At 38.2% G+C, this 18,935-nt stretch overlaps 2 protein-coding genes across 2 annotated transcripts; both read left to right on the plus strand.

The window, feature by feature from the left end:
- The first annotated feature begins 1,909 nt into the window (after nt 1-1,909).
- Nucleotides 1,910-4,682, plus strand: LOC140769409 (arginine decarboxylase-like). Its single transcript, XM_073110124.1, has one exon. The coding sequence runs from the start codon at nt 2,274-2,276 to the stop codon at nt 4,401-4,403; it is 2,130 nt and encodes a 709-aa protein (XP_072966225.1). The 5' UTR covers nt 1,910-2,273; the 3' UTR covers nt 4,404-4,682.
- A 2,815-nt stretch (nt 4,683-7,497) lies between these two features.
- Nucleotides 7,498-18,935, plus strand: LOC140769684 (probable 1-acylglycerol-3-phosphate O-acyltransferase). Its single transcript, XM_073110500.1, has 9 exons — nt 7,498-7,747; nt 8,850-9,086; nt 10,975-11,021; nt 12,847-12,965; nt 13,043-13,203; nt 16,388-16,497; nt 16,589-16,688; nt 18,397-18,520; nt 18,633-18,935. Exons 1-9 carry the CDS (start codon nt 7,554-7,556, stop codon nt 18,753-18,755), a joined length of 1,215 nt encoding a protein of 404 aa, XP_072966601.1. The 5' UTR covers nt 7,498-7,553; the 3' UTR covers nt 18,756-18,935.

Genomic DNA, 18,935 nt, shown 5'->3' on the forward strand with positions numbered 1-18,935 from the left:
CTCCGCTTAGCTCAAGTCAAGCGGACTGCAATCCAACATATTCTTTCTAGATGGTACATAATACTTGTCTTAATACCTCAGTAATTAAGGCATAAGACTACTTTCCTATTATAAATCAGGTTAATTACCAGAGGATAGTTTATGTTGGGTGTCCAACTTCCCCACATAATATTCAAACAATCAACATCCTTCTTCTGGGCTGTAGCCAAATGACCTCCCCCTTTTACTTCCTTTTCCATGTACGTCGCCATGGATACTCCACAGATGTACCGTTTAAACGGCCGAGATCATCTCTGGATATTCTTTTCACACGCTAATCCCAAGCTTTTGACTAAAGTGCTAAAGCGGTCCTCCAACTCTATAAAAAAAAGACGTTGAACTTAGAAAATATATTTTACGTAACTTATTTAGCACTTTACTCTACAAAACGTTGAACTCGTCACTGTCTTATGAGATTATTGTTCCTTATTTTATATTTATCTATTAATTGAATAAACTAGAGAAAATACTCAATTTAAATTTGAACAAATACAAATCAATTTTTTTCTTTTTTTTTTCAAATTTTCACCTACTTCTCATAATTAAAGGAAGAGGATGGCTATTTTTGAGTAGGTAATAAATTAAAACTCCCCTAATACTCACCCAGCCCACTTGCACCCTCCCTACGTGCACCTCCCCCCCCCCCTTGCCGCGGCGGGAGAAAGAGAAAGCCACGAGACGTGTCCACTGTTGTGGGACCCGTCCGCCGCGGCCTTCCCGATTGGGTCCCACTCCTGCTCTCAATTTCCACAGTTTTGTGTCTTTCTGCATATCGCCACCTATGGTTTTACTTATTGCCATACACACCCTCGTTTTGTCATTTTTGCATGTTGTTCCCTCATTTTATCATAAATTTGTAACCAAAAAAATAGTAATTGGCCCTACTGTTATTATTATTTGTTTTCTTTTTATTTTCATTTTTTGCTTTCAAATAGTATTTGTAGTAGTTTATGAAAACTTTTGAGATATAATATTTAGCTGCATTATGGAGTAGAGAGAAAATAAGAACGTTTTGGGCTAAACATATTTTAACTCTTGAGGCGAAAATGACTTACACAAGGACTTTATCTTATATTAAGTTTCTTTGAATTTTGATTTAGATCTCAATAATAAATTATTTTTAACAAAGATGACAAAGTATCTTGAATAATTTTACTTTTGTTAAATTGATTTAGGAGGGTAAATTGATTTTTATTCGAACTGCTAAAGGTTTTAAAGATGCCATAGATTTTTTTTTATAATTTTTAGTTAAGAAGAGAAATAACTAACAGAGGGTTTGAGATAAAAAAAAAATATGACTATGGGGATGTTTACGCAATAAGGAGAAACTAGAGGCGGTGATTTGCGAAAGATGAAAAGGATTAGGCGCCGGTCTCCAAAGTCTAGAGTGCGCCACGGGGATTACTTCGAGGCCTATTCCGTTTCCCCCTCGGATTCATCCCACCGGGAGGAAACAGAATCCGCAGCAAAGTCCACGTGTCAAAATCTGGACTGCCCTTAATTACGTCCTTTGAACGTTTTCTCCCGTAGATAAGGTCTCGATATTTTCCGGACCTCACGGCCGTCTTCTAATATCAAATAATTCCCAAACAGATCGCGATATTTCGGACGAGATTAGTAATATTAGACGCCAAGTAATTTCTAGAGAGGAGACGAGAGTAACAAGTTCTCGGGACTTGTCCCGCGATGGTGAGGCGCTGGGCCCAACCAAAAAGCCACGCGGCAACTCGACGCGGAGAAGCGAATCTCCTCGATATATTCCCAACGAGAAATTGGAGAACTTTTCAAAGTTTCTCTGGTTCAGTAACGGCTACTTTTCTTTTTTCTTTTTTTTTCCGGGGTTTTCCGCTATATAAACGCACCTCGCCTCTCATGCAATTCTCGCCCAGTCTTCTTTTTCTATACGATCTCCTCCGTTAAGAGTTCCGTCATCTCTTAGATCTCTCTCTCTCTCTGTCTCTTTCGCTCCTTGCCTTCTACCTCTCTCTCTCTCTCCTTGCCATTTTTGGATCGATCTCTTCGATCCCAACTTCTTCTGAATTCCCGGCGTGGGGATATCGGAGGCTTTTGACGGCGATCTAGGGTTTCCCTCCTCGTCTCTAGCTTCTTCTTGCTTCTTTTGGGGGGGTAGCCGGGGCTCCGGCCTCGGCGGCTTTTAAAGCCCCCTTCTTCTAGACCCAATCGAACCACCGCTTTTTTTTTTCTCTCTTTGATTCTTTTGCGATCGGGAAGAGATGCCGGCCATGGCGTGCGTGGATGCTGCGGTCCTCCCCCGTCCTGGCTACGGCTTTTCCTGGGATGGCTCTCTTCCTGCGCCGGGACCATTTCCCGGCAGCTCTCCGATGCCGGCGAACGGCGGCGCCGCCGTAGACCACCGCAGCCTGCTCCTTACCCCCTGGTCCACCGACCTCTCCGCCGCGCTCTACAAGATAGAAGGCTGGGGCGCCCCCTACTTCTCCGTCAACTCCGCCGGAAACGTCGCCGTCCGGCCTCATGGCGCCGCAACCCGTCCTCACCAAGAGATCGATCTTATGAAGGTCGTAAAGAAATCCTCCGATCCCAAGATATCCGGCGGTCTCGGTCTACAGCTCCCGTTAATCGTCCGGTTCCCGGACGTCCTCAAGAACCGGCTCGAATCCCTCCAAGCCGCCTTCGACGCCGCGATACGATCCAACGGCTACGGGTCGCACTACCAGGGTGTCTACCCGGTTAAATGCAATCAGGACCGTTTCATCGTGGAGGACGTGGTGGAATTCGGCTTCCCCTTCCGGTTCGGCCTCGAGGCCGGGTCCAAGCCCGAGCTCCTCCTCGCGATGAGCTGCCTCGCACGTGGGAGCCCCGATGCGTTCCTCGTATGCAACGGCTACAAGGACGCGGAGTACGTGTCGCTCGCCCTCATGGCGCGGGCGATGGGCCTCAACGTCGTCATCGTCCTCGAGCAAGAGGAGGAGCTCGACATCGTCGTAGAAGCTGCGAAAAGGCTCGAAATTCGTCCAGTCATCGGATTGCGCGCCAAGCTCCGGACCAAGCACTCGGGCCATTTCGGATCCACATCAGGCGAGAAGGGAAAGTTCGGGCTCACCACGACCCAGATCTTGTCGGTCGCCGCGAAATTGAGGCGGCTCGAGATGCTCGACTGCCTTCAGCTCCTCCACTTCCATATCGGCTCGCAGATCCCGTCGACGTCGCTGCTCGCTGATGGCGTTGGCGAGGCTGCGCGTGTTTATTGCGAGCTCGCTCGGCTGGGCGCCGCAATGCGCGTGATCGACGTTGGCGGCGGGCTCGGCATCGACTACGACGGCTCCCACTCCACCTGCTCCGACATGTCTGTCGGCTACGGCCTCGGCGACTACGCCGACGCCGTCGTCCGCGCCGTGCAGCTTGCGTGCGACCAGAAGGGAGTGAAGCACCCAATACTCTGCAGCGAGAGCGGCCGAGCTCTCGTCTCCCACCACTCTGTTCTCGTCTTCGAGGCCATATCCTCCACCTCCCACGCCGTCGTCGAGCCGGAACCGAACCTCAGGTACTACCTCAACGAACTAGCCGATGACGCCTGCGCCGACTACCGCAATCTTTTGGCGGCTGCCGTTGTCGGCGAATTCGAGACCTGCGTGGTCTACGCCGAACAGCTGAAGCGGCGGTGCGTCGACCAGTTCAAGGAAGGCGTACTCGGTCTCGAACACCTCGCCGCCGTAGATGGGCTATGCGATCTCGTCGCCCGGGAGATCGGCGCCGACGAGCCGGTTCGAACTTACCACGTAAATCTCTCTCTCTTCACCTCGATCCCAGACTTCTGGGCGATCGGGCAGCTCTTTCCCATCATGCCGATCCACCGCCTCGACCAGCAGCCGACGGTTAACTCGGTGTTATCCGACCTCACCTGCGATAGCGACGGGAAGGTAGATAAGTTTATCGGAGGGAGGTCGAGCCTCCCATTGCACGAGCTCGGCTGCGGCAATGGTGGCGGCGGCTACTATTTGGGAATGTTCTTGGGTGGGGCTTACCAGGAGGCGCTCGGAGGGCTGCACAATCTATTCGGTGGTCCGAGCGTCGTGCGCGTATCGCAGAGCGACGGGCCGCACTGCTTCGCGGTGACGCGGGCGGTGCCGGGGCCGGCGTGCGCTGACGTCCTGCGAGCGATGCAGCACGAGCCCGAGCTCATGTTCGACACGCTCAAGCGGCGCACCGGGGAGTACAACGCCCCCAATGTCGCTGTTGCTGCTATCGCCGCCATCGCCAGCGCCTTTCGCTCCATGCCGTACCTCATCTCGGAGGTCTCCTCTAACGGCGTGGAGGAAGGAGGAGGAGAAGGGTGTGGCTATGAGGAAGAGGAGTGGGAGTTCATGAGGTGCCTCAGCGTGTGAGGAAGGTAACTTCACCACTTGTTCGTCGTCTCTGTCGGAGTGCTTCGCGGTTTCGTTTTTTTTTTCCTTTTGTTTACTAATAACGGGTAATATGTTTAGAATCCTACTTAATTAAGTGATATGTTTAGATTCCTACTTGATTAAGTGATGGAGATGTGTACAGGAGGCAGGCAGGATCGTCGCCTCCGTTTGTTTGATGCCATTTTATTGTGCTTCATAAATTAGAGGGACCATTACGGATTTAATCGGATCTGGGCTGGGCCCCAGATGTTTGATGAATTGACTCAGCAGTCAGCTCCCGTTCATTTGGGAAATTATTACCTTTTTATTCTAGAATGCAACCTATCTTTTCAGAATAACACCTTATATTTTTCACTGTACTAATCCAAATTATCAATTTAATTTTTAAACAATTATATTTATCTCATCAAAATATTTTATGCCAAATCAAAAGATATTTATTTTAATTTTAGAAAAAATAAAATATCTTTTTTTTCTTAATTTTTATATCGAATCGAAAGATAGTCCAATGGCACCCTCTCTTTAAAGAAATTAAACTTAATCAAACATCTAATTTAGTAAATTATATTAAGAGATAATAAAAATATACTCAGCTAAATTATACTTACTCAATTTATACTAACTCAATTCAACCTAACTAAACTAAACCTAACATATACCAAAGGCATTTTAGTCATTTAGATATAAAATATCTCTAATTAACAGAATATTTTCATGGTGTTTAGTTTCCCCACGAATTAAAATTAATGTACTATTAAATATAGATACAAGATATACTTATAACGAATCTCACCAAGCTTCGTCTCGAGCTCGCTGTCACTAAGCTTTGCTTTATCTAATCCTGATCAATCGACACTAATGGTTGATGTTTGAAATTACTCTTGCCTCTACTAGAACCTAGAAGTCAATAAGTCCATATCTTAGTATTTTCTCAAGACGCTGATGTAGATGAACATTTGTAGAACCTTCAAAACCTACCTCATCTAATCCTGATCAATCAACACTAATGGTTAATGTTTGAAATTACTCTTGCCTTTGTTAGAATCTAGAAGTCAATAAGTCCATATCTTAGTATTCGACTCTGCTAGAACCTAGCAGTCAATAAGTCCATATCTTAGTATTTTCTCAAGACGCTATGTAGATGAACATTTGTAGAACCTTCAAAATCTTCACATTGTATTTAATTGGTAATATAAGATCTTGGACAAAAATAATTTTTTCTCAATTTCAATAAAATTTTTAGGTTCCGATGTGAAAGAGATCTTCAAAACCTCTTTTACAAAATAGCCTTTCTTAGTATGGGTGATAAAAATCTCTTTCAGCCAGACTAGCTAGAAACTTCAAATCGCCTTCAAATCTTTTCAAATATAATTTCAAAAGTTTTCAAAATTTATCAAGCATTCAAACATTTATAGAATGCTCACTTAGTAGTATACTCGTTCTAGAACTATTCAAATGTTTTTGAAATACTCTTGTATTGTTAGAAATGTTCTAAAAGTATTTAAAGGTATTTACATAAAATAACTTGGGTGCTAGCCCCGAATAAGTTGCATGCGACTGTGTAAGTGGCATGTATAAATTCCTTGATTTCTTACATCCTACTCATACATAAAAATATAAACACATAAGTAAATTTTGTATACAAATTATCAAATACAAAATCCAACAAAAGAAAAATATATGATTTTTTTGATAAATTTCTCTATTTTATTAAAGTGCTCAATTTACATGTTCCATGGAACTTTTAATCTTTGATTTATTTGTCTCGTCTTCTACTTTTCTGTGCATAATTTGACCTACTGAATAGTAAATAAACTATGAGTACTCGTACTATCATCATTGTAGGTAAAAAGACTTACAGTTAACCATTACAACTGAGTGATTGAGTCATACTATCTCACGGTAAGAGATTACATGCTGTGTTAATAGAATTATTTTTTCTAATGATGAGAATAAAATTATTTTAGGTACTCGTACTACCATCATTTTAGGTAAAAAGACTTACAGTTAATCATTATAACTCAGTTATTAAATCATACTATATCATAGTAAGAGTTGCATGGTGTGTTAATAGAATTATTCTTTCTAATAATAAGAATAAAATTATGGTAGTGTGAACCCTTTGTCCAGTTAATATTATCAAGAGGGTGTGTTTTGGTTCAATCAATAAGCTCATAGACATTCAAACAGAAAATAAAAAGAACTAGTATGATGATAAGAATTTTCACCTATTCCGTTTGAGTGTTTTAAGTTTTTAAAATTTACTTAAGACCGATTATATTTGCCCTACACCTTTTGAGTGTTTTAAATTCTAAAATTTACTAAAGACTTTATTACATAAAAATGTAGAGTATTTTACAATTTTTGTGATAGTCGTTTTGTCTTTGATGATTTTATAATCCGATCCCTCATTTTTCTCTAAATTCTCGTATCATACCCAGACGTTATTTTGACTAATAGATATCGATCAAATTACGAAAATATCTTCGTAACTATTTTTTTTCCCTCCCTATTCCGAAGAATATATTATAACGAAATATTCCTTTGTTGGTATTATTTAAATTAACGGAGGGTGTTAAATGAGAATTATAAGAAAAGTAAGGATCAGATTATAAAAACCTTAAAATATATGTAAATTATAAAATAGATAAAATATAAAGTATGATTTATAAAATTCTTAAAAGTATGTAACAATATCGACACCATATAGGACTCAAAACATTTTAGTCAAAGATCCAATATTGTCCTGTTTTCAATCTTAGTAGGCTCCTAAAACCCAGTCAACTATTTGTAAAAGGATCCAACTGCTGTCTTGTTTTACAAGCAAAATTGGGTTAATTTCCAGCCTTCCAAAGTTCCGAGCAGCTCTTGCCACGTCATTAGTGACGCTGCCAATCCATGCAGTAAGTCCATCTACGACCACTCACACCTCTATGGGCCAAAATATTTTTCTCGGCCCAACGGAGAACGATTCCACTCTTGCTGACGTGGGGCGATTGCATTGGTTGTGCTTTCGGAGTCTATTCTTTGGGTCTCTTTTAACTGTTGCTTCTTTAGTCGGTTGGGAGCCGGGTTCTGACCACTTTCTCCTCGCGGGAAGCCCTATTAAAGGCTTCGGCGAGGAGGCCCATGTTAGACGTCTCTCCCGCATTGATGAGCCGGGCTGGAGTAGCGAGAATGGCCGAGGAGATCGGACGAGTCGCCGCGGAGTCGCCTTCTGCGTCGTCCTCGTCGAGGTGGGCGTGGCCGTCGGTTCTCCGGTGGATCCCCACCTCCACCGACCGCATCATCGCCGCCGAGAAGCGCCTCCTCTCCCTCGTCAGGTGATATAAAGAAGCGATCTATTTTGGGTCCAATTTTGGATTAATTAGCCGAAACTCGATTGCCCATGTTCTTTTAAAAATTTGATTTTCTTGTAATTGGTACAGTTGCGGTATGATTGGTTTTGGGTTAATCTGCCTATAATCGGGAAAATATAATTCGAACCATTTTGTAAAATTAGTATTTTACTCATCTATGTTGCTCATATATTCATAATCATGCCTATCAGCAATAACACACTTCTAGATATGCAAAACTGACAAGAATTCTCGTTTTTCCTCTCAAATTGAGGTATTAACTATCAAATAGTTGTTAAAGTCTTCAATCAACATCATACAAGCTTTGATAGATGATTTGAACTTGGTTATTTGAAGCTGTAGGTGTGGATGATCTAGCATAGACATGAATACATGATTCTTCCACAGGTTGCAAATATTCCATGAAGATGTAGTAGGATTTATAATTTATTATTTCATTATTAATTAGGACTTGACATCTCTTGTCAATCATATTGGTATTAATCACAGGTGAATGGACATTTTTTCTTACTTTAGGTGGCAAAACAGCACAAAAATCATTTGCTAGGAACGCTTCTGTCCGTTTTCCTTCATTGTATCCATTGGAAACATTTTTAATTGGGAGATTCTTCTTTTGTGGGATTTTGTTTTATTTTTCCTTTCTGGTGTGGGGTTATGGGCTTGCAGGGTTGCATATGTTACAGAGAGGATCTATTCTCGTAGGTCCATGAAACTGACATAGGGCTGTAGTTGAACATTAAATGATTGCATGCAAATTTCTTTCTCCCTTGATCTTGTGATGCTGTCTTCATTTTGGTTTTTCTTGGACTTATGTGCTACGTGTATATGTGGATATCCACCTTTCCATGATGTTGTAGCCCTTACCTTAAGGTCTTTATTCAAGGCTTGAGCCCTTGTGGTTTACAATCAATAGAATAATCATAACAAATAAACAGTTGTCGAAAGTCATGAGGTTCCTGCAAATGCATGTTTGCGAGGGTCAAGTTGTATATAGGCTTATCTCCGTTATCAAAGAGGTCCTTATTATTTAATACATATTTATTATTATTATATTTTGCTATTTCAGAACAGGATATGTTCAAGAACAGGTCAACATTGGCTCTGGGCCACCTGGGTCAAAGATTAGATGGTTCAGGTCTTCTAGTGATCAGCCAAGATTCATCAATACAGTGACGTTTGATAGCAAGGAAAACTCCCCCACACTTGTGATGGTTCATGGATATGGTGCTTCTCAGGGATTCTTCTTTCGAAACTTTGATGCCCTTGCAAGTCGTTTTCGAGTTATTGCTATTGATCAACTAGGGTAAGACTTGGAATAATTGGAATAAACTTTGATGCCCTTGGAAATCATGTTCGAGTTATTGCCATTGATCAACTAGAGTAAGACTTAAATACTTTGTCTATAAAAAGATGATTCTTTCTTCATTATCTATTGTGGTTCAATTTTTTCCTTATGCTTTTACCACCACCACCAAGATATTCATTGCTATCCTATTGAGAGTGGTTACTGTAAAGTTAGGTCTGATAGCTAATTAGACCAAATCTTTTTGGCATGGATAATGAAACCTGAAAATTATTAGAGGTCAATGTGTAAATCTGAACAATGCCGCGCACTATTGTTCTTAACTGTCAATACGGGTTGAATTTATCAACCTGTTCTACATATTCTTAGCACTAAGATACATTCCTTGAATAACCTTTTTATCTATGTTATGTTCTGATAGCATATTTACTGCTCAGCTACTTTTTATTCTTTTATAACTGAAACACAGGATTTCTGCAGGAAAAGCAATAATGTTGTTGTAGAGTTCATGATTCTCTGGACATCAGTAAAATTCTCATAACGATGTGGTCACCATTAGTTACATTACTTGCCTTCTTTTTGCATGTAAAAGTCATGATACATTGTTGTCTTGTTGATTGTTCATAATCTGATATAAATGTCACAAAGGTTATTTGTGCTCATACTGAAAAATTCATTTTGAGTCTCGTTTGCTTTGAGATTAAAGGAAAATCTAAAATAGTTATTCTAGATTTTTACCCTTAAAATTGTCTCTAATCTAGAGTAGAGTATTCTAATGTTTACTTGTATCTAGAATAGTGGTGTGATAATTTTCTTTGATTTGACATAAAGTTGAACTAGAGTATAAATAACAAGTGAAAATTGACTCCATTGTTCTTGATTTGACATCTAAATTTAAATTAAATATTCTCATTTGTTGTAAGTATGCAAATGTATACTTGTAAATATGTAATGAGATATGTGAGTTGTAGGAGATAGATAGATGGGAAAATTTGGCGGGAAAATTGAGCAGTAAATTTTGGTTTATAGAAAATGATAGGTCAGTGATAGGAACAAAGCTTATCTTGTGTATGCCATAATGAAATTAAAGCAGGTTTGTTAAGGAGGAAAAGTTCTTTTGTTGATGTAATATTAATTTATAATGGAGAACCTTTGAGAATGCTGTCACCAGAAAATCTAGAACCATATTCAACTATACATTCATTGGACTCTAGTAGTGCATTGACAAAGAAAACTAATTCATCTTAGGTGCTGCAAAGATGAATATAAATGACAAGAAAAGCTATGTCCACATGCTGATGGATAACATTTAGACAAGAGCTGGATGGATGAAAAACTTTCATTTCACTGGCTTTATTTTTGTTTTTGTTTATGTAGATTTGAGAATTTATCACATTTGAAAATAGGTGAAATATGAATACAGTCGGTTTCCTTGAATTACTATTAAGTATCTTTAAAATAGTCAAGTTATTGATGACCAGATAGACTCAGAATACATCACAAATTATTGAAGATCTTTACGATCAAACAACTCCGTCTAATCATGTATAATGATATGTGTGATAGCATCTACTGTCTCATGAATATCACAGAGCACACACCACCTCTCTCTGAAGTCTCCATCCATGCTGCACTAGAGCTTGGTGAGTTGCAACATCATCTTCTGACATAATTTGTTCGCCAGGTCAATATCTTGGCGACTCTGTCAAGATGAGTCTTTCTCCTTATCTAAGATGTTCTTGTTGATAGACTAGTGATGATGTGCTTTCCTCTGTTAATCTTTGTCATTTGTATAATTGCTTTTCTTTTTTACTTGATTGCTTTTGTGCTGCCATACTTCAAAGATGCTTTTAATGATATTACTTTTACTTGACTATTCTTTTTGCAGTTGGGGTGGATCAAGTCGACCTGACTTCACTTGCAAAAGTACAGAAGGTTGGTGAAGTTGACTCGTTCTGAACTAAATGGTTTGTGTAATTTTTACAGTTTAATGTGGCTATTATAAACCATATTGCTCAGCTGATCAAAGGATTTATGTAATGCCTAACAATGAAATGCAAGAATTATTTCATTGATCTTTTCTAAAAGCAACTCATTGTGATTCTATGGAAAATGTATAGTGTCATCACCTTGGACCTTAAATTTAAGGGGGAGAAAAATGGCGCTTACACTTAACTATAACCTACAGAAGATCTGAGAAAGCAGCAGTGTTTCTTGAAAGATTGTAAATTGTACTCAAGATGAGGTTACGTACATATGGAGGGAATTGAACAATTTCTGCTCAAGAATAATGCAATGCTTAGACTGATGCATCTGATACAGTGCAACTATGAATGCAAATACCTGTATACGGTAGTACACTAATAGTAGCACCATTTTTATGAATGTAAATACCTGTATAGCGTAGTACACTAATAGTAGCACCATTTTTTGTTCATGCTTACAGTCTTCCTACTTAAGATTATTTAATTGTTAGAAAGAAAAAATGGATGTAGCACAACTTTTATGCCTTGTTCAGTTGCTATCAGTTATTATCAGTTATTTGAGGCAAGAAAACTGTAGTCTGGAATTGCTTATGAAGGAACAACAAATATGTGTTCAGGAGATAATAAGTTAATGCTAGGAGGTTCGTGTGGTTTTCATCATGTATTCATGTGATTTTGAAGATAAATTTCTGCTGATTAGGAACTTCTTAATCCCTCAGTTCATATGCTGTGGTTAGGAATTAACAAGGGAGGGTTCTCAATGGAATTCAATGATTTGGTTATGAGGATTGCACATTCTTATCTGCCAAGGGTTTTCAAGTTTCACCACACTGAATGTAGGAAGAGATAGTCAAAGATATTGGACAATTAAGGATTATGTCTTGATGCCTAAGAAATGGAAGTCAAAGATATTCGAAGTCAGTATACCTTTTAATGTGCAAGTGAAGTAGTAGAAGAACAAATAGCACTGAAAATTACTCAATGACTAGGTGAAATTATTATGTAGAAACATTGATATCTTAACTTTATACTATAGTTGACGCCATGATGGCTCCAAGGTTTTAAGTTCTGGGAAGCACAGCCCATTCTGCCTGGCAAGTACCCCATTGGCAATATGACGGCATGGTAATTCCTATGGAGATCCAGCACTACTTGTTCTGTGTGGCTCCCGGTAATGCCCAAAACAAGTTCTGTGTGGCTTAGGCCCCTTAATGACTTGCAATTCTTTGCTGTTCTCGGTGTTTCATTTGCATCCTCTTGTTTTTCTGCTCTTGCATTGCTTAGTTGACCATTCTCATATTGAATTTTCTATAGCGTTGTAGGTTGTTTTCTAACATTTTACTACAAAATCTTTGGCTTGAACCTACTCTGCTCATCATGTGATTAATCTGATTTACTAAATCTATGAAATATCCTCTTATTGAATCTTTCTGATTCATGCTAATTCTTATTCATCTTCAAAGATACAAAATTTTGATTCCTTAGATAATTACTGATCTAATATGTATGAAAATTCGATACAAGTATCAGAATAATTGAAACGAATACTTCATTGGATAAGGAATTAAGGATACTTTCTACTTTTTAGTCATTTCTTCCCATCAGTCTGCTGGACATTTGTATTTTATTCAAAGAATTCCAACCTAAAGATGTCTGTTCCTGAGTCGATGATTGATGTTAGTGCCTAGAAAGTGATTTCCTCTGGTTGAAATGTTATACAAGTATATAAATAAATATATAAATAAAGTAAAGTGTTGTTGTTTATTTGGTCACAGAAACTGAGGCATGGTTCATTGATTCTTTTGAGGAATGGCGTAAGGCCAAAAATCTCAGCAATTTTATTTTGCTTGGACATTCTTTCGGAGGATATGTGGCAGCAAAATATGCATTAAAGGTATACGTAATCTGATTGCACAAGACTTTTCTACAAGTCAATTTGTATTCATGCTTACCATCTATAATCTCTTGCAGCATCCTGAACATGTTCAACACTTGATTTTAGTTGGTCCTGCTGGTGTTTCATCTGAGACGGAACTCAGTTCAGAGTTGTTAACCAAATTTCGAGCAACCTGGAAAGGTGCCGTTGTAAATCATTTATGGGAATCCAATTTCACACCTCAAAAGCTTGTTAGGTAATGCACTAATGCTTGCAGTTCTGGATACAATCCTATTCTTTTGATGCCGATGATCTTTTCTTTGTTTGGATGGAAAAAGAAATATAGAGGTCTGAAGTAAAACTTTTATTTTGTTAATAGAACTTTTATTTTGTTAGTTGCTTTAACTGATCCTCTCTATTCTTTTTTGGTTTTTGTGGAGTTTTTTGACCAGTAAAGAGATATTACTAAGAGAAGCAATATACGATGAATTTTGTAAATGTTCCAAATGTTTGGTACTTGATATGGATGTTTATATCATAGAATTTTATAGATGTATGAAATAGTATAAACTCATCTTTATATTGTTCTTCTTCTCAGGCTGATAAATCAGAAAGATTTTCGAAATTTCTCAAACAATTCATAAATTTATTTTGTGCAAGAATGTAATCTTAGGCTTTAATGAAGTTGATAACTCACCAATTACTCTCAAATGTTAAGTTGTTAGAGAACAGAGATGTTTATATTTATATTCTAATACTTCCCCCTCATTTCTTAGCTCAAGATATTTTATTCGACCTAAGAAATAGACTTGACTTAAATAGGCAGAGGTTTTATATTTTTACACAACAAAGTGAGCCTAGCAAGATTTAAACTCAGGACTTTTACTCTGATATCAAATAACTCACTAACTATTCCAAAAAACATAAATTGTTAGAGAATGATGGTTCTTATATGTATATCTAACATTAGTGTTTGTCAGTTTGATCTATGTGAATTGTGAAGTATGCACCTAAGAGGTTAAAATTTGATGTTGAATAGTTTTGTATTGCAGTGCTCATGGTTTGTGGTGCAAATCAAAGAAGCATCCTTGATTGCTATAAGAAGTTTATAAAAGGGATTGTATCAATTATTTGGATCTATAAGTTTAAACAAAAAACTTGATAAAGATATTGTTCATAGAAATGGAAGGATGGTTGCAATGGATAAGCATGCTAGTCTGCTTTATGATTATGACATACCATTTAAGCTGATAGGAGAATTCTGTTGGATGGTGAGAAGAGCAACTATTATGAGAAAACTAGCTCTCTTGCCAATTGTATATTAGTTGATTTAGAGAAGAAAGCAATCAGAAAAAGAAAGTTAGTAGGTGCAGAAAATCTAACGTTTGGGATTTTAAAATAAGGGATTTAATGGGATTGTAATGTTGGGATTGCCGGATTGGTTTGATGTCGAAACTTAGTTGCGGGAAGAAAAACAAGAACATGGGAAGAAACCCTTCAAGAAGGGACCATACACAATCTGTTATGACCTGATCAGATTCAGCCAGCAAAGATGGGTATAAAAAGGGTGGCGACAATAGTTGGCTCACTGGACCTGGTGCAATAATCCAGCTTTGCTTGTTTTTCGACAGCAATAAACACTTATAAAAAAGGATACAGGAAAGGTTGGCATAAGGGGATATTTCATTTCATTCTAGTATAGAAATTCTAAATATGGAGAGGAAGACCAAAATTAATGTGAAGGAAAGTTGAAAAGAAGAGGTAAGAATCTAGGTAACAGATAACCTTGCCAAATAAAAGATAAATGGAGGAAAGGGATTCATAGAATTTGGGACTGCAGGATTTGCTATTGTTGTTTGTTTTGTGCTATTGGTGGTATACTGGTATGTTTGTTTTTGACTTGAGTACTTTATAGTTTATACTATCTAAGTGCTATTCAAAAACAGATGCTTGCACCTTTCTTAAGTGGCTTTGGGTTAACATGCTTCTCTCATAGTTTTGCCTCTGCAAAATGCTTGCACTTCTTGTAGGTCTGGTAACCTCATATAGTTAGTTGACTGCGTAAGGGCATGTTTCTATTGAGTATTAATAGTAAGAACTTTTTGTGGTATAGCTAGTTTGTAATGGGGGTTTTGACATGTTAAATTGTTAATGACCTGTCTTCCCAATTCTTTGCATCAGTGAGGTCAGTGATTTTGGTGTTAGTGCATGCTAGCTTACATATCTTTGTGCCTTGACGTGGCAAAAGGTGCATAAATGTCATTAATGGATAATAGATATGGAGTAAAGAGATGAAATGATTTTTGGATTGTCAAGAAGGGTCCTCTTCTGTTGTGAAAAGTGAAAGCAGGCGAGGCATGAACTACTACTTGTAAAATTCGAGAATCTAGATGGAAGAATGCTTTTGATACCTGGAAAAAGAATCATTATACTGCATCAGAAGTCAACAGCTTAATATAAAATTAATTTCTGAGAACTTGACCTGTACTTATCTCCATTATGGTTTATGAATCCTCAAGTCAAACTACTCAGCTCTTATAAGTGAGCTGAAATTTGCATTAAGCCATTAACTGTCAGCCATTATGAGAACACATCTATTAAAAGTTTCGCAATTCTATAACTTCTATTGCATGTGCTATGTTATGCACATGTTTCAAGGCTGAAACAAATTTCTTTTGCTAATCTAACATATAGGAGAAATGTTGTCAAAATCTATTAAGATATCTTCAAGGAAGGTGTATCCTATTTACTGGATAAAGTATGGCAAAAAATTTTAAGCTTGATCAAGTTTCTGATTATCAATGAACAGGTCAAGAATTTTACTGTTCTTTTCTGTTGAATACTTATGACCTTGTACTTATTTGTTATATATTTGGTTTTTGTGCATTGCAATGGTTATTCCTCTGTTACGTTGTGAACCTGATGCACACTTAAATATCACGTTTATCAGTTTGAACTATGTTTGTAAAGCATATTGAGAATGTTTCCACATTGCCCGCTAAATTTTATCTGACCTCTCAACTACATGACTATGCAGTTTTTGTGTCAATTATAATGAACTCTTTTCCTTTGGCAATATGGCTGGTCTTATACTTTTCTATCTCATAACAATCAACTCATCTGTTGCACATTTCTTAGTTTCTTTCTTTCCAATAATAAAATCTTTTGTGATAATGGAGCAGTTACAAAAGGCTTTAAAGTTCTCAGACGCCAAAACAGTAATAACTCTGTAGAACTCAAATTCTCCAAGAATAATCAAGGTTCAGTTCAATATAGGTGTAAATGGATAATTTATATCTTTGAGAGCTGCTACTTTCATCTGTACTAGATCGAGCCTATGTGAAACTTAGTTTGCTATTTAGCTACTACAGTATGTATTCCTTTTGCAATTGTATTTGAGTGCATTAATGATCCTTGATTTTTATTGGACCTTTGCTCAGAGGGTTAGGTCCTTGGGGTCCAAATTTGGTGCGGAGATACACAAGTGCCAGATTTGGATCTTATTCAACTGGTAACATATTGACAGAAGATGAATCCACATTGTTGTCAGGTGATTCAGATATAGGGGTTCTGTAATTCTTGCTCATGAATTGCTACCTTGTTTTCCTGATAAGCTAAGTCTTGTTGTTTCGTCTGTGAAGATTACGTATACCATACTTTAGCTGCCAAGGGTAGTGGAGAGTTATGCTTGAAGTATATATTTTCGTTTGGGGCATTAGCACGGAAGCCTCTTCTACAAAGGTTAGTGATCTTTTTCCTTAGAATATGTATTTATATCCGATATAGTACTATCAATTGTTTAAAGGCTACCAAACCATTCACTTTCTCTGAAGAAATTTCCTATCACTTGATTTAAGGAGCGAGTTTTCCTTTTAATTGTTTTATCAAATCTTGATTTTCTTCATAGTAGGATAATGACATGGAAGTGGGTGAGAATTTTTTTTCTTGTTGCCATGCAACACCACTAGTTAGAGATTTATGAGCATCATTTAGATAGAGAATGTTTGGTAAGGCTTGTCAGCTTTGAATATTGGTGCTTAGAATGATAGCTTTTGTGAGCTTGAGTGCTGTCCTTTTCGGTGACCTCACCATTGGTGAGTTTTTAACTAAATTTTACAGAATAAGTTAGTGCAGGCAGATATTTAGAGAACTGAGATTATGTCATGATAATGTTGGAGGTTCTGAGGGACGTAGTTTGCGAGTAAACATGACAATGTTCAGCCTTCTGAATAACAGGAGCACATTGAGGCAGCCTGTGTGATGTTATATCAACCTCTAAGATCAATCAGTTTGGTAAGCTTATGTCTTTTCCTTCTAATTGTGAGATTGCCAAGCCCAATTAATAATAGTTCAAGGGAGCAAATCTTCTTTGGTGGTACAGGATTCAGAGTCTTCCTTTCATGCATTGGAGCATTGATGTAATCCAACCAAAAAAGATATTTACTTGCAGAACCCCTCTAGTCCTTTATTGAAAGAGGACTTTTCGCATCACCTTATGTATCAGCTCTAACATTGTATGTTTATGAGATGAATTTCCTTTCATAATTTGGATGCAATTGGAAAATTCACATGCTGAGCCCACAACAAAGACAGGAAAAATCCAAGAAAACTATGTGCTAGGTACCTTTATGATATAACAATAGGAGTTACAACTTGTTATTACATGCATTAAAGCATAGTAAGGAAGTGTGGCTGTTGTGCTACATATTAACCTCTTCCTGACTAGCAGCCATGGGTTCACTCGTTTCCAGCTATTTGATATCGGCTACTTCTATTTGTTAGTGTTTTGTAGGGGAAATGTGTAATTCTGTATAGAGGAAGACCATATATGTTATTGTGTATATCCCATCTATGAATGTCCATTCAGCCTGATTCATTCAGAACTTGATAAATAAACTATGAACCATGCATAGAATGTCTGATACCTTCTATGGAGCTCAGGGACATACTTGGGGGAAATAGGTAATGTTCAACTAATATTGAGATACTGCATTTGCTGCCTTGGGTTGCTAGTTAATCAACGTAATGTATTCTCTTGGACGTTCATCATGAACAATATATGTTTCTTTCTTCTTCTGAAAGCATTGGGTAGGATAATGATGTTGTAGAGAGGTTGAGTTGAGAAAGTGAATGGTACTTGAAGGTGGTATAGATAAGAATGTTGTAGAGAGGTGTCAGAATAAGCTATTGCTCAAGTCAGTTTTATACATCCATGAAGTTCTTACTTGTCATGGTGAATTCTTCCATTGTCTGCCATGAATAATGTTGAGCAACCTAGCAAATAAGAACTCAACAATTTATATTTGTAGTCCAATGTCATACATAGAGACATTTGTTTGGTTTCTCCAGAGCTTTAGTCAACTTGATGCATTCTATATTTGCTTGTTTCATAAGATATGCTAATAATTGGATCACCCCATTGCATGATATCCCTGGTTTGTGAATGCAGTGCTCCTGATTGGAAGGTACCGACGACTTTCATCTACGGTTACCAAGACTGGATGAACTATCAAGGGGCACAGCAAGCTCGCAAGGACATGACAGTACCTTGTGAAATCATTAGAGTTCCTCAGGTTCTCTCTCTCTCTCTCTCTGACACACAAACGTTTGTGTCAGTGCTATATTGTGTACCCTAGTAGAGATATTCTAGTATACAGCAACTGAAGGTTGATGACTTCAATGCAGGGAGGGCATTTTGTGTTCATAGATAATCCATCGGGATTCCATTCAGCTGTCTTCTATGCTTGCCGTAGATTTCTATCCCAGTCAGACGATCAACCTATTCCTGAAGACCTAACAGTTGTGTAGCTTTGTTGAGACCCCAATTTCTCAACATCTTACAGCATTTTTATATTGTAGAGTAGACAATTATTCCTAGTACTGTATATTCTTCATTGCTTGATGTACTTGTAAACCTAATCTTTATGTATGTGCTGATGCTTTTCTTCAGTAGTTGCATGAATAAAGGAACTTAAGTGCTTGAACCTA

Source organism: Typha angustifolia, chromosome 2 (genome assembly GCF_048772165.1).
Source record: "Typha angustifolia cultivar Huaian chromosome 2, ASM4877216v1, whole genome shotgun sequence".
Taxonomy (NCBI): domain Eukaryota; kingdom Viridiplantae; phylum Streptophyta; class Magnoliopsida; order Poales; family Typhaceae; genus Typha; species Typha angustifolia.

Bases quoted from the DNA above. Each gene is read 5' to 3' on its own strand.
- LOC140769684 (XM_073110500.1), top strand. From the start codon at position 7,554: ATGTTAGACGTCTCTCCCGCATTGATGAGCCGGGCTGGAGTAGCGAGA. The intron at 11,022-12,846 runs GTTGGTGAAGTT...ATTTGGTCACAG, and splicing joins CACTTGCAAAAGTACAGAAG to AAACTGAGGCATGGTTCATT. The intron at 18,521-18,632 runs GTTCTCTCTCTC...ACTTCAATGCAG, and splicing joins AAATCATTAGAGTTCCTCAG to GGAGGGCATTTTGTGTTCAT.
- LOC140769409 (XM_073110124.1), top strand. From the start codon at position 2,274: ATGCCGGCCATGGCGTGCGTGGATGCTGCGGTCCTCCCCCGTCCTGGC.